Consider the following 16,046-nt stretch of genomic DNA (forward strand, 5'->3'; position numbering starts at 1 on the left):
ATAACCTGTATATACCTGATGAACGTTTACTACATGCATGAACAGAAGACCGGTCACAATGTACTGTTTGGGCAGGGCATTGACTCGTGAATGAATATGGCTCAAGTTGACCTAAAATCAGACTTAAGAACATTCATTTACAGCGAGTATTTGAAAACAATGTTATATTAATAATATCTGAGACAATGCAATCTGTTCAATCTGTCGTCATATATGTAAGATTAATTTGTTGCCAATTTCGTTCTAATTGCTGAAGTTTTGTCGTTCTTCTTTTTTATTTTATTCTGCTCGAGTTGTTTCTCCTTCGTAAATTTTCGGTTTAACATATGGAATGCTTCTTCTCCGATGAGTGCTTACAAGCTAAAAACAATGTTTCTCAAATTCTCTGTTCTGTGCTTTCAGCTCTCCAGCAGCCGAGCTCTTTACTTTCTGAACGAAATCTCTGTGTTGCAATTTACGTTTCTGTTTCCGATTATCTTCAACGCACATCAATGAGTTTATTTCCAAGTTTATCGGTCTGCATTAGCTTAGCGCAGGTAAAAGAATTGTCACTTCTTGAGTAGAATGTCCACTTCACTGAGTTATTTTTACATCCTGGGACCCAAATGTTCTCTTTTTCATTGTTTACTTGTAGATCAGTATTGTTCTGAAAATGTCTTACAAACATATTTTCACTTTTGTTCCTTTTTACCCCCGTATTATCGTTTCTCTTTCCTCTATCATCTTTGATCTCTGCTTTTCATTTCTTAATCATCTGAGATCCCAGTTAACCTCAGACTTATACTGCATATTTTTCAGCGTCGACTTAATATCAAATGACATTTAAATATTTCTTTCTACTTCAGTTTTCTTTTCTAGTTGTGCCTGAAGCAAATATTAAGCTTATTCATATCTGGATTAGTACCCCCGACAACACTGGTATATTGCAATCCACTGTATTGATCACAGTGTCTTATCTTGAACCCCTCTCGACTTCCATCGACCATCTTTCTATTATTATTATTATTATTATTATAGGTTACAATGTCCCTTCAAACCACCGATAATCATCCGCTCGTGGTAGATTTTAATGATACGGGCACCAGTCACTACGGCCGAATGTGGATACGGATAAAAGCTGAAAGCAACGAGAAGGTGTTTGGTGGCGGAGAACAATATTCTTATTTCAACCTCAGAGGCAAAACCTTTCCAATATGGACTAGAGAGCAAGGTAATACCTCAAGAATATATTTCAGTCTCCTCTGTGATACGCAAAATGCGAGACGTAATGGTGAATTAAGTACTTATCGAAGTCCATTATGCCGTTCGGCCTCAGATATTGCATGAACGATTCTGCTTGTTATGTTTGTTTTAATCACAAAGTTACCCAATCTCAGACTTTTAGCTACTGTCACAATCAGCAAAACAGCAGATTTAGTCATACATGCGACTGAAAGTGAGCAGTGTTAAGTTCTAGGGAAAACATGTTGTTCTGTAAGTGAGCAGTATTAAGTTCTAGGGAAAACATGTTGTTCTAAAATGACTAAAGATATCTTACATTTTCTTGAGGCTTAATCCCTTTTTTATAGTTCAATACTGTGTATTCATTTTCAAGGCTCCTGTGCACACACATTTTAGCAACACTTGCATGAGTTATCAAACGCTTTATAAACAACGAGTGAGATAAGTTCAAATTAAACCATTCATTAGTATACTGAAAACTACATGTAGGGAGTATATTGGAACTGTAAAGTTTCTTTCAATATTACTTTTTCTATACATATAAAAAGTTCACTTTTCATCCCGTTTATGCCGTATAATTTATTGAAATGTTTGTGCATATTATTTGATATATTTTGCGGACATTCAAAGTTAAACCAAATCCAACTGAAGTTGCACTTTGTAAGCATACCTTTTCATGATTTAATAGATGGTGTTTAATTCATATATATATATATATATATATATATATATATATATATATATATATATATATATATATATATATATATATATATATATATATATATATATATATATATATATATATATATATATATATACATACATACATACATACATGCATACATACATACACACATCTTGTTATGGATACATTTACTCTATTTTTCTTATTTTCATGAAAACTGTTCTCTTATTGCCTCGCTATTCAGCTGCAAATTAAGAGAATTTAGCGATCAGAAATCAGCTAGGTTTTACTTGTTATCCTGGAAAAGGTTACCGTGATTTGCGCTAATGTTTAGAAATATGCCCAGCCTTAGTTACTCATTTCAGGAGTAGGAAGAAATGCCAGTGAATTAGTCACATTTTACTCTAATAAGCAACAGAGTGGCGGAGACTACCACACTACGTACTACCCGCAGCCGACATTCCATAGTTCCCGCCTCTACTACTGTCATTACAGCGGAAGCAACTACGCCGTACTAGCGTTTGATCATCCTCAATTCCATGAAATATTTGTATCCGGTAAAGTCGATAGGTTTTATTTCAACACTGATCCCACGCCTTTGGGACTGGTTCAGAAGCTAGCTTCATTCTTAGGAAGACAGCACGAGTTACCAGAATGGATCTACACTGGCGCCATATTGGGAGTACAGGGTGGCACCGCTGTTGTAAGCGTTTGACTCTTACATGGTCATGCAAAAGTCATTTTAAAATTTCGTCTATCAATTGAATAATAATAAACTAACCAGAAAACTAAAAACGCATAGAAATATAAGTTCACTGGTTTGAATGTAGATCAGATCACATAAATCACCGATACGCACAATGGATGCTGTCGGTACTTGGTAGCACTCAAGGTAAATTGCATGTGTGTGTGTGTGTGTGTGTGTGTGTGTGTGTGAGAGAGAGAGAGAGAGAGAGAGATCAGGATTTTTAACGTAGCTTTAACAATTTTTCAGTCATATCGCTACGATTTCTGCAGTGTGGCAGTTTATAGTGGTGTCTAGCACTGGGGCATCATGCCGCAAACATGTAGCATGATCTCCCACCCAGTCACGTTATCCTGGCACCAGGCCGACCAGTCCTAATAGTAACTCTTAATGCTGAGCGCCAAACGAGGCAGCTGTTAGCACCATTTTTGTAAGTCTTTGGTATGACTCTGAGAAAATAATATACTAAATTTGCAACATAGATTTAAAAGAATAATAAGTGGTACATTATAATATTCCCTTCCAATCATTGTCACAAGCCCTGAAGTTTAAAAAAAATACTTAAGTCACAATGATTAGTGCAATAACCATCGAGACATTTTGAAACTGACTGCATCTTCTCAACGTCAAGTCAACAAATGACAATTGTTCGTGGTAAAATGACTTGAGTATTAATTTCCATAAAGAACTAGCGCGCATGCTTACTTTTGCAAATTAAATTGCATGATCTAAGAACTACTAACGATATGCACCATCCCTTTAACGTGGAAAAGATTAAAAAAGCCATGCATATTACAATATGTTTAGGCGTCTAATTTTTCCCGTCTTCCCATCCTGCAGCACAAAGCAGTAACCTTGTGGAAATTGATATTTCTGGTCCTTCAGTTAAAATGCATTGCGTAATTTCATTCGTAACAGATGCTAGAGCGACTGCAAAGCGCACAGAAAAGTAAAGTTCCTGTAAGCGGGTTATGGATACAGGATTGGGCGGGAGTTCTTCAAACATCGTTTGGATCTCGGCTGTTTTGGAATTGGCAATGGAACAGCACTCACTATCCGGGTAATCTGAAAGTTTGCTGTTATTATTTACCGTTATTATTCACACGAATCATTTTATATGTTACTAATACTGCAAAACCTCAGCACGCAGCCACGTCTGTATATGTCTATTTTTATCATTTCAGCAAAGAAAATTGTTCGCAGATTTCGGAAACACGTTAAGAAATCTTTAAATTCTCGAACACTAATTAGAACACTAATTAGAAATGAAGGAAATACGTTTACGAATTTCTTTTTTATATTTGATATTTTCATATTATAACTAGGCAATGTAAATGAGAACATGTAATTTTCAACGTAAAATAAAGACCCCAACTCTTGGAATTGTACATTTAATAATTATTTTTTTGGGGGGTGGGGGTGGGGGTGGATGGCCATTGTCAAGAATAACGAAAACTAAATTAAATAATTTCATTATGTTTTCAAACGAACAGAGCACAGAAACAGTGGTAATGTAAAGCCAAGCAACATATATCACACAATTATTTTAATAGGTTTCCCTTTGTTTTCTTTTCAGTTTCCTCGTTCTCGTTTTTGTTTGATTGACGCACCGACTCTCTCCGACGCACATATTGATTGATTGATTTCATCTTGCATTGATTGATTGATTGATTGAAATAATAAGACATATATGTTATTCCATTACATATGCATCAGAACTGAACAGCACAATAGATGATTTAAAGAAACAAGGCATCAGAGTGTTGGCTTATATCAACCCTTACCTGAACATCGAAGGCAGTATCTTTCAGGGCGTGAAAGACAAGGGCTACTTCGTGATGAATGCTTCTGGCCAGCCTTATATCTCCGACTTTGGAGAATTCTATTGTGCAACTGTAGATTTTACGAATCCAGCATCGTATAAGTGGTACAAAGGTTAATTTTAGATTTGCTTTATATTTATATATGAATAAATATTGACAAATGACTGCACCATAGTGTATGTATGTATGTATGCACCACGTACGTACGCATGTACGTATGTATGTATTTGCAAAGGTAGGCTCATACTTATGTAATATGTATATTCTTACGTACCAAATAAATACATTTATCCTAGTCTTGTTTGCAGCTACTCTTTCCACGGGGAGGTTTTTCACATGACTATATACTTTGAAGACTTTCGTAGAAAAGTATTAAAACTATTGTGAATAGTTCATAGCTGGAAAAAGCTTAGGTACAAATGGAGGAATTATGTTATTCCACAACATTAACCCAAACTAAATTAAATGCGTATGTAATTGCAGCACAGTATACGTGGAGGCAAAGAGCATTTTTTTTAAAACGCTTAGCAAAACCTGAAATAAATATTTTTATTTTTGATTTATAAAGATTCTTGCTTTTCTGTTGTTTTACCGTTACCATCCGATGAAAAATATTTTTTCCACAGAAGTTACAACTGTGTAAATTTTTTTTATATAATATATTATCTAACTGTTGAAGCGATCACATATTCCGCAACACTACAATAATATGGGCCTGTTATTCCATCTAAATATTCTGTAATGCCTTTGAACGTTTATTTCTTGACTTAAAAACAGGTCTGATAAAGACGAACCTCATTGGAATGGGAATATCCGGCTGGATGGCGGATTTCGGGGAGTATCTGCCTGCGAGTGGCGTCAAATTTTACGACAACCAATCAGGAGAGGTGTTACATAACACGTGGCCAGTTTTGTGGGCTAAGCTTAACAGGGAAGCTGTAGAAGAATCCGGAAAGTTAGGGGACGTCGTCTTTTGGATGAGAGCTGGATTTTCAGGTCTGGAACTTAATTTGTACAAGTTAATCTATTGTTTGCTTTTCTGCGTATTTATTTTCAAAGCTCGATTTTGTGATCATCTGGTCATACTGCATAAGACATGCTAACATTGATAATAGTGCTGAACTGTGTGCTTTTTAAACATGCCATCCTATATCCTTGTAAAGAAGTTCGATATAAAATTAAAAAACACGAAGAAAGTTTACCTAACAGAGTCAGCATCTATAAATTAGACAGATGATATAAGCACATGAAATCTGTCACTATACATATTTATCCTTTGAACCTCAGACAAAAATAAGAAATGTTAAATCCCCATATACAATTTGAATGCAATATGGAAAGATAATGCTGGATAACTGTTTGTTTAACTCTGTTTCCTACTATTAACGGCTCTAAACACAGCAGGTGACATGATAGCGTCATTAGTAGGAAGGTTGTGTCTGGAAATATGTCGGGGATAACATTGATTTTAAGGACTTGTATTAGAGAAAGTGTAGCCTGGGTAATATGGACACCAAAAGTGGAAAATATTTATGTCGGAATTCAGATGTGGTATGTCTGTCAGTATATTATTGATAAGCTGCAAGATCTTTAAAATCGAATTGGGAGATGGCAGTTGTGAAATCATCGATCGATCGATCTATCGAGAGAAGCCGCTTTACACAGAAATTTAAAATATTCAGAATTTGACAATATGTTCCATGTTGAGGTTGAACAATACAAAAGCGTCTACATTAATGGATAAATAATTAACAACGTTGGTTTGGTGCTAGTTTATGTAGAGAAATTAGACAAAAACAACGACTAGATTAAATCCATGATGTTCAATAATATTAATAACCAGTTGAGAATTGGATAAGCAGAAACACATGCTAAGGAAAGCAACACAAAGAAATTAAAAGTTGAAAAAGAAATGAAAAGGCTAATTAATAAATTTTGCAAAAACATTATATAGCTCAACGACAAGATAACATCTAAAAAGTATATAGTTCAACGACAAGATAACATCTAAAATTATATAGCTCAACGGCAAGATAATATCAAAAATATATAGCTCAACGACAAGATAACACCAAAAAAGTATATAGCTCAACGACAAAATAACATCTAAATATTATATAGCTCAACGACAAGATAACATTTAAAGATTACATAGCTCAACGACAAGATAACATCTAAACATTATTTAGCTCAACGACAAGATAACATCTAAACGTTATTTAGCTCAACGACAAGATAACATCTCTCTCTCTCTCTCACACACACACACACACGCACACACACACTATTAGATTTGATGCAGAAAGGGATGTAACAGAAATAATTCAAGATCTACAATACAACAAATACAAAACAAAGGCCAATGAAGCATTGATAAAAGCGATGAAAGCATCGTACGATTTATCTACTACAGATTTGGGTGATAAGATCGAAATGATCGAATAATTTTACAAATTGCGCATTGGGGTTGAAGGATCCAAAACAGATATGTTCGAGTATGTGGATCAGTTTCGTACAGGGTTGTACCGAAGAATTCAACAAAAGATTAGATGAAGGAGTAAATATTGAAACGATTTGGAACAAAAGTTTTTAAAACATACAGTTGTATTAAAAATGAAATAAATAAAAGGATTATTGCATCAAGTAGTGCGACTGACTTATTTACTAGCGAAACCAATGTAAAAGACATACATAAAAAAAATTGAATGAAACACGAAACACACATACACAAACGGACGAGCTAAAACACGGAACAAATGAAAACAGACATTAAAAATTGAATGAACACGGTGATATGTATATTTATTTTGTATTGTGCAAATTGATCTTAGTCCACAATTGAGGGTAGTAGTTTGGAAATTGCGTGACTAATGTCATCTCTTTGTGAACACTATATTACATTCCTAAATTTTGATTATGCTTGTGGATTACATTTTAAGATTATTTGCAGGCAAACATGTTTACTCAAATTAGAATTCAAGACAGTGGTTTTGCCCTCATGAATTTCTAGTCTACTTGATGGTTGCCATGTTCTTTACTAAAAAAAAGTGTGTAATTGACCTTATTTTGTTAATCACTTGGAAGGTTCTAGAAATGAACGTTTGACCTTAATCCTGATCATCTTATTGTGTCTTATGTTTTATATTAAGGTTGTTTGCATCAAAATTAATCATTACTATCTTAACGTTTGAAGTAGAATCATTCTTTTAGCTGTGTTCAGTTTTAATTGGAGATGATTTATTTGTTTAAATTATTCATTGGAATTACAAAGTGTCCATTCATACTTTCGGAATAAATCGCTAATTTGGGATTACTGTGAATTCATGGGGCATGTTTCAATGAAATCAGTTTGATACATCAAGACTGTTAGCACATCAATGCTATAGTGATACATCAAGACTGTTAGCACATTAGCCATATTATAATAGGCTATTGTTGCATTAACCATATTATAATAGGCTATTGTTGCATTAACCATATTATAATAGGCTATTGTTGCATTAACCATATTATAATAGGCTATTGTTGTATTAGCCATATTATAATAGGCTATTGTTGCATTAGCACATTCAAGACTGGAATTATTCAAAACACCACTGGAATTCATTTGGAACACTCTATATTTTTGCACCTGTGATAGGACTTTTAGAATTATTTGGAATTTAATTCACAATACTGTTAAGTTCTTGTTAAATTTTCGATTTCTATTCTAGGGAAATATATTTATTTGTTTATTTTTTAAACTAAGCTTGTTTGTGTTCGCTATTTTGTTTAACTTAATTTAAGAGCATAGAGTGGTAACAACTTAACAGATAAAAACAACCAGACAAGCAAATCTGAATTGAACGCGGAGCAAATGAAAACAAACAGACAAGCCAATTTGAATTGAACATTAAACAAATGAAAACAAGATTCAGTTAAAATCAAATTTTATACGGAAATAGGCATAAAGAACCGGGCATTACCTATTATAAAATACGCAATTTATAACATCAATGTGTTTGAAGAGGAAACTAAAGTGGTCTAAATGGCCCAAAAATATGGGTACATGAGACTTGTACTTACGATGGTGTTGTTTTTTGGTTTTTTTATGTCGTTTACAAGTCAGTCTTTTAATATCTTCAACATTTTTACATGTAACTGTGCCAAATATACCGTATACCTTTTATCAAAATATATAGCAAGATGTTGACATTTGGTAATCCTAAGCAGTGAAGGATACCGCAAGAAGGTAAATACATCAGACCAAGATATCATTGTATCGCATAGACGCCTATCGAATCCGAGTCACGTTTACATAGAGCAATTCCAAAGCTAAGTCCAAGTATATTGACTGTACAACGAAGTTTTTTGTCCCCGTTGACGTGAAGATGAATGAAGATACCAATGGTGCAATGATAAATAGCTTGAGTTCTATGTTTACTTTTAACAAACAGGACTGAACAAGGCATCCTGAATGACAAATTGAGAAAGGTACGGCCAGGAGTGTGTAGTGCACAAACTAATTGTACTGAAGCTATACAGTATATGTCTAATGGAAATAACTTTTATGGTTCAATTACACTTTCAAGTTTTACATGCTCATGATCCGTTATACCCTTTGGCTATTTCACGGGATTTCAGATTAGCAAAACGCTTGCAGAGGGCTCCTAAGTGGTAAACGTAGGAACACCGGATTATGTGCTATATAATATTTATTTACAATACAATACAATAACTTCTGCTTCACTTGCGCAGTCAGTTAATGACAAATATAGTCCAGGAGCAGGTTTCATCCCGTTGGAATATTTGGAAGAAGTTGGCAATGTATAACGTTCAAAAGGTTTTGCCAGAGGAACACAAAAATATTGCTGGCATTTCTCTCCTCAAACATCAAGGCTGTATGTCGTATGAATTCTACAAACTGCATAGAAAACACTATTCATAATTATCCTGAGATTGCTAATGAAATACTTAGAGTCAATGTTCATTCGGGGCTAATGAAATACTTAGAGTACAGGTTAATTCGGGAGTAATGTATAAATGAAGTAAACTTGTTTCGTTCGCAACTTCATCACATTAGCGTATGACTTCCTGATGCCGTTCAAATTTGAACATGCAGTTTTGATAGTGCAGAAAAAAATATCCGCCTTAGACCACTCTGCCACACGGGTCGACAGACTTAAGTGTTATAAATGCATTATTTGCAGGGAAAATAATGGAAGTAATTTATTTAAAAAACTGCAATTCCCTACAATTAATTAAAGAGAAAATATGTTAACATCTTAACATAGTTGAATATTTATTGAACAAAATTTGACTTCCATTGATGAAAAACGCATTTTGAAATCACTTAAAATGTAACTTTTCCAGTCTAATATAATTTAAAATCAAATGACTTTTAAATTTGAATGAAAAACATGATTTAGAGATGCATTAACGTGCCAATTAGAATCAGTTTTGGTTTAAATGGAAGAGTATATGTCATGTAACTTATAGGTTTCCTGTGTGTATATTTTGCCAAGTTAAAAATAATAAATTTTTAGAGTACGTACGCTTCTATATTTTCAATTTCTGTTAAGGTGAATGACAAAGTGCCAACCCATGTCAATTTCTGCATTTATTTACATAATCATTGAGCCATATGTCTGATACAGCTATTACAGCTATGTGTCATTATTCTGTTTTGATAACTTTGGCAGGAATTAGATGGCATTTAGTAGGATGAAGTGAAGACCTTTCCTCTCGAAAAATTGAAAACGGTCCGAATCATCTTCGGAGGATTTTGAAAGAGTAGCAGACGAGCTCGGTAAATCCTAATATTTTTCTAAATTAGAAGCGAATGTTGGGATATTGGAAGCACGTCGAACGAAAGTGATATTTACGTGGCATCGAGTTGATTGCAATCTGCCTCAGATATTTTGCCAATGCGCTTAATATGGGTCGAACGAGAAGAGAGATCTCAGTCATTCGCTTTCCTACGAGTGGTACGAATTAGTCCACGGGTTGATGTATAGGCTGTCGCGATACGGTAGTAGAATTATTACATAACGGACACATGATAAGTCATGGATTTGGATGAATAACACCAGATCTAAACAAGCAATCTACAAGCATTGATGTCTACAAGCATTGATGTTATTACTGACATTTTATCGGGTGGAATATTTTCTGACTGTTTGGTTCTGGGGGTAAATACGGTTACAAATGAGTTATTGCATATGGGTGTCCAGCATTTGTCACATTCAATAGTTCAAAAGCAAATATTTGAGCATTTCTGCTTCCCAAGAGAATATACGATCGATTTATATGATAAAATTGTTAAATTTGATTAAAACCGAATTAAGACCGTCTAACAAACAGTAAACAAGGAAATAACCATAGCTAACGGTAATCCAGTGTTGCATGCCCCAATCTTGGACAACAAAACATTATCAGGTCGGTTCTGGTGGCGTTACCTCTGATGTTTGTCAAATACAAAGGTTATAACACATGGCAATTGATTTATTGAAAATAATTTAGCTTGAGAATATAATCCCATTATTGCCTATATACTGCTTCTACGTTATTTTGTACTATACATTTTCTTGCTAAAATATATCTGCGCAGCCTCTTTTCGCTGTAAAGATATTCTTCTATTTGTCAGCAAGTCGTGTGTGTGCTGATGCATAACGAAGTGATCAGTGAACTCGAGTTTAGGAAACCTTGATGACCAAATCGAAGTTGACTTTGACCTGTGCTTTCCCTTCCAAAAGTATTCCTCTAGTTTTTCTACGGTCAAATGATCCGTATACAAACTCATCGCTTCTTCTTAAGATACAAAATAGGCTGTCATTGAACATGCAGCCAAAGGAAGAGATAGCCTAAACGAAGACATGCAGTTTTTGCTGTGTCGTGCTGTTCGTGCTGACCTCGCTAAGACGGCATGTGGACATTTGGAGGTTCTCTCCCAACAAGCCTTTCATTTGCAAATATCGGATAGATCGTTTGCATATGTTTGTCGTATCTTTGCGCTAAAGTATTTAAAATAGAAAGTTTTAGAAACACAACTAGACATAAAGTCTTTGAAAAGATGTCTGTAAAATATGTATGTCTGCAACCATTTCTTTTGTTGTAAATATTTCTAATTTTGATAAAGGTTCCCCAGTTGGCAAAGGTTTCTTGTGTGGTACAGCCTTGGCCATTTTTTATGGAAAGATGCCAGAAGCTGTTCCCGATATATTCAATATGTACCAGTTTTTACATGCCGTGTAATATTCGTAAAGTCAAGCCAAACCTTTGCACCGATTTGATATTATATTCCTAACTGACTAGAGATAGAACAATTGTGCTCAATTTATACAGAAGTTTTTATTACTTCCGGCAAGAACAGAACCACAGACTATTCATACTGTAATTACCCGAACACTGGCATACCAGCTGACCACACGAAGTGATAACAACATTTAAATATCATAGTAGAATGGTTCTTGAACATATTCTCTTTAATTAGTCAGTTTGATGAGTTTTCAAAACATCAAGTGCGGCTCTTTATTTTAGGATTCAAGTAAGTTCTCTGCCATGGTCACTATGTAACATTAATTTACCAGTAAAATCCTTTCGAACGCTATTGTAAGTCTTATTTCACTCCGTCTTATCCAGTATTTTTGTGAATAAATGAAGTCTGAGTGGTCCAGTAGTGGTAGTGAAATTATTAAGAGAGAGAGCTAATTTTAATTTCTCTACGTTTTTGTCTATTTACGGTGGCCACGAGAACAAAACTCGTGAAATTTGAAATTTCAATGTGGTCAAAGTCTCTCAGTAATTTCACTACAGAAGAAACTCTATAAATTCATTTCAGGTACACATAAATACTCAACGTTGATGTGGGCTGGTGATCAGGACGTTGACTTCACGTATGCCGATGGCCTTCCCTCCGTCATACCTGCAGCGCTGTCAATGGGGATGAGCGGCATCGGTGTAACACACTTTGACATCGGCGGCTACACGACGTTCGGAGCACTGGGACTCAGAAGGTCGCCAGAACTTCTCCTGCGCTCCGCAGAAGCGGCCATCTTCACGCCAATGTTCAGGTCACACGAAGGTGAATATTCGTATTGTTTTTACTTTGTTCGTAGATCGAAAGAATTGATGGGATTTTCCTTTTGATGGAATCAAATCACGCAGCTAGAATGTTCTTCCAAAATAGATTTCTAAGTAAAATATATCTTAAAGCACACTTCTTGCTTAAATGGAATAATATCTAAGTAGACCCATCAGTTTATTAAGTAACCGTGGTTTCTTAAAATACTGAAATTGTCACAAATGGTTGGTTGCTTAATAAATTTATATTTTGGGTAAATGCTTTTCATCTTGGTATATGGTAAGGTGGTATGTGGCAAGCTAAATTTAAACAATGAATCGAAAAGCACGTGACGATTCGTTTAAGTTTGTTGCCAAATTACTGCCTTTCAAATTATTTTGTAATGCCATTGGCATACAACTGCTGGTACAAGCAGAGGAAAGCTTCTACGGAATAACAGTAAACACATCCAGGTAAATACAACAAAATAGATGATGTCACGTATTTAATTCTCAACAGTTAGTAATTTTAATTAAATCCAGTTATGTAACTGAAACGTCCAAGCACTGCAAACAACTGATCATACTCAGGAAAATTTGTTTAAATTTTGAGTTGGTATAGTTTCGGCAGATAAATTTGGTATTTTTCAAATTGACTTGAAATAACTATATTTCTAACTTTGGTTATTTTGGGAGAACAGTCTCATTCCTGGAATGGCGGTAGTGGGGATCAGAGAACGGATGTTTTATATTTCAGGGAATTATTTTGCACTCTGCTAATTCGCTTATTATTACTATTATTATTATTATTATTATTATTATTATTATTATTTCATCATTTTTGTCAAAGTAAGGAAAACATTTTGGTAAATGTCACAGTTGCATAAACCTGCCCATACAGTATCTGCATATAAAATTTACAGATATTAGTCTGGAGATAAAATGGCAAAATCTACAACCCTGTTTTTTTTTTTACATTAGGGAGATAGGATTTGATCCCATTCTGAAATATTGTTGATATCATCGATATCATGATATCATAATGTGCATGACGTCAAAAACATTTGGCGTTATTCTAAAAACGTTCTTCTTAAATGATGCATGTGTTACTTTCCTATGCCGCAGAGTTGTAAATTAAATTACTTTCTTTGAAGTATATATTTTATTTTACTGTTGTCAACAGTTGCAGCATCTCATTGCGCCCATAACATGTTAGGCATCTCCTTTACATTTCACTTCGTTTTCTCTTTAGGCCCAAACTGGCATTCCGTAACATAGTAACCCATGCTAGTCAAAGTACAGCTGAAGATTCTATGTTCATGCAATTCTTCCTTTCCAGGTAATCAGCCCCAGGCGAACACACAGTTTTATTCATTTCCTGAAATTCAAAGCGCGTTTGGCCGACTGGCGCAGATTTATGTGCACATTTCAAACTATACAAAATTATTAGTTAAGAACAATAGCGAGCAAGGGATTCCTGTGCAACAGCCATTGTTTCTCGCGTACCCTGATGACCCTATTGCATGGAGTACCACCTACCAATATATGTTTGGACGAGACGTACTTGTAGCTCCGGTAATTGCCACTAATGTCAGCACCATGAATGTGTATCTTCCGAACGACAGTTCCGTCTGGGTATATATTTGGAATGGAGAAGAATTTCAAGGTCCTGGACATTTTACGGTACCCTCAGAGATCGGGAAACCTCCTGCGTTTTTTCTTAAGACCTCTACCTTTAGCAATTTATTTCACAGTGTCCGAACTAAATTTCCATATGTGCCATTTATTCCTTATCCACCAACAGGAACTTCTCACATTTCAACTGTTCCACAGTCAACAGAAACGTCTCACACTTCAACTGCTAAGTCCCAAGCGTTAACGTTTTATACAATATATCCTCATTTATTTTATATTCAATATTTTGCTTTATCGATTTACAGTTTTTATGGCTGTATCTGAAGCCCACCTTTTCATAGTTTATTCATACGTAACTTTTATGCACTATTGTGTATTTATGAAGACACGCACATAAGCCTTGAATAAAAAATTGAGATAAGATCGTCCATGTCTAGACTGTTTGCACACACGGTATGGTAATTCAGAACATAAAATTCAGCATGCTTCTTGCATATGGTGCTCTTTCAAAATTTATTGCTTCCTTACGGCTATTTTGACCCCTCCCCCCAACCGGGTCATGTAAATCTTGGTCTATCGTCTCTGCACATTTAAAGCAGGAGTACATAGACTTGATCATACCCTCCGTTTCTAATCTCAGATTGAAATATAATCAAAAAGATGAATAAAACCAGACTACGCAAGATTGGCTCAAATGCGCTGTATACCACCATGCATGTTGTGGGTTCCGTGTCGCATAAAAACTTTCTGAATTTTTTCCTCCAACATATTGATAAAATATTCACATAATGTACTAAAGACATTGTAGAGAAATGATTGCAGATAATGCAGTATATATTGATCAAGAGGGAGTTTCAAAGCGTACAATTTCCACCAAATGGCATTGTACCACCAGATTTCCAGTGTTGAAGCAGTGGTATTATTCATGCAGATGGAGGTAGCCCACAGTGAGGAGTTATATTATTCTTGCATATGGAGGTAGCCCACTGTGAGGAATGGTAAAATCCTTGCATATGGAGGTAGCCCACTGTGAGGAATGGTAAAATCCTTGCATATGGAGGTAGCCCACTGTGGGGAGTGGTATTAGCCTTGCAGATTGAGTTAGTCCGCTGTGAGGAGTGGTATTATCATTGCAGATGGAGGTAGATCACTGTGAGGAGTGGTATTATTCTTTCAGATGGAGTTAGTCCGCTGTGAGGAGTGGTATTATCCTTGCAGATGGAGTTAGTCCGCTGTGAGGAGTGGTATTATCCTTGCAGATGGAGGTAGTCCGCTGTGAGGAGTGGTATTAGTCTTGCAGATGGAGTTAGTCCGCTGTGATGAGTGGTATTATCCTTGCAGATGGAGTTAGTCCGCTGTGAGGAGTGGTATTATCCTTGCAGATGGAGTTAGTCCGCTGTGAGGAGTGGTATTATCCTTGCAGATGGAGGTAGCCCGCTGTGAGGAGTGGTATTATTCTTGTAGATGGAGGTAGCCCGCTGTGAGGAGTGGTATTATCATTGCAGATGGAGGTAACCCTCTGTGAGGAGTGGTATTATTACTGCAGATGGAGATAGCCCAGTGTGGAGTATGACAATGTACTAATTAAAACATTTTATTCAAACATTCTTTCAGTAGGATTGGGCTGGTTATATTTTTTGTCCGAAATACAATGACATCGAAAATATGATATTTTGTTTCAATATGGTTTCATATGAATCACCTACTATTATTGTATAGCAAGACATGTTGGCAATATCAATTATCGAGTTTAGTACATAAATACTAGTATCAAATACAATGTATTTCTTGACAGTCAGGATATAAATATATTAGGTCAAAACATTCGTAATGGTTTAATAACTTCATATCAGTGGCAAGCTATACAGCCAAAGAAAATTTCAGTATTCTTTAA

At 35.3% G+C, this 16,046-nt stretch overlaps 1 protein-coding gene across 1 annotated transcript in view; it reads left to right on the plus strand.

Moving 5' to 3' along the window:
- LOC149802213 (uncharacterized) overlaps nt 1–16,040 on the plus strand; it is a 30,358-nt gene extending 14,318 nt beyond the window's left edge. Inside the window, exons 4-10 of the mRNA XM_089956626.1 lie at nt 1,018–1,210; nt 2,275–2,612; nt 3,573–3,714; nt 4,371–4,589; nt 5,255–5,473; nt 12,297–12,539; nt 13,857–16,040. Of these exons, the coding sequence (XP_089812752.1) occupies nt 1,018–1,210; nt 2,275–2,612; nt 3,573–3,714; nt 4,371–4,589; nt 5,255–5,473; nt 12,297–12,539; nt 13,857–14,476 (1,974 nt within the window). The 3' untranslated portion in view covers nt 14,477–16,040. The remainder of the gene's footprint in view (nt 1–1,017; nt 1,211–2,274; nt 2,613–3,572; nt 3,715–4,370; nt 4,590–5,254; nt 5,474–12,296; nt 12,540–13,856) is intronic.
- The last annotated feature ends 6 nt before the right edge of the window (nt 16,041–16,046 follow it).

Source organism: Sinohyriopsis cumingii, chromosome 4 (genome assembly GCF_028554795.1).
Source record: "Sinohyriopsis cumingii isolate HCF-2022 chromosome 4, ASM2855479v2, whole genome shotgun sequence".
Classification (NCBI taxonomy): domain Eukaryota; kingdom Metazoa; phylum Mollusca; class Bivalvia; order Unionida; family Unionidae; genus Sinohyriopsis; species Sinohyriopsis cumingii.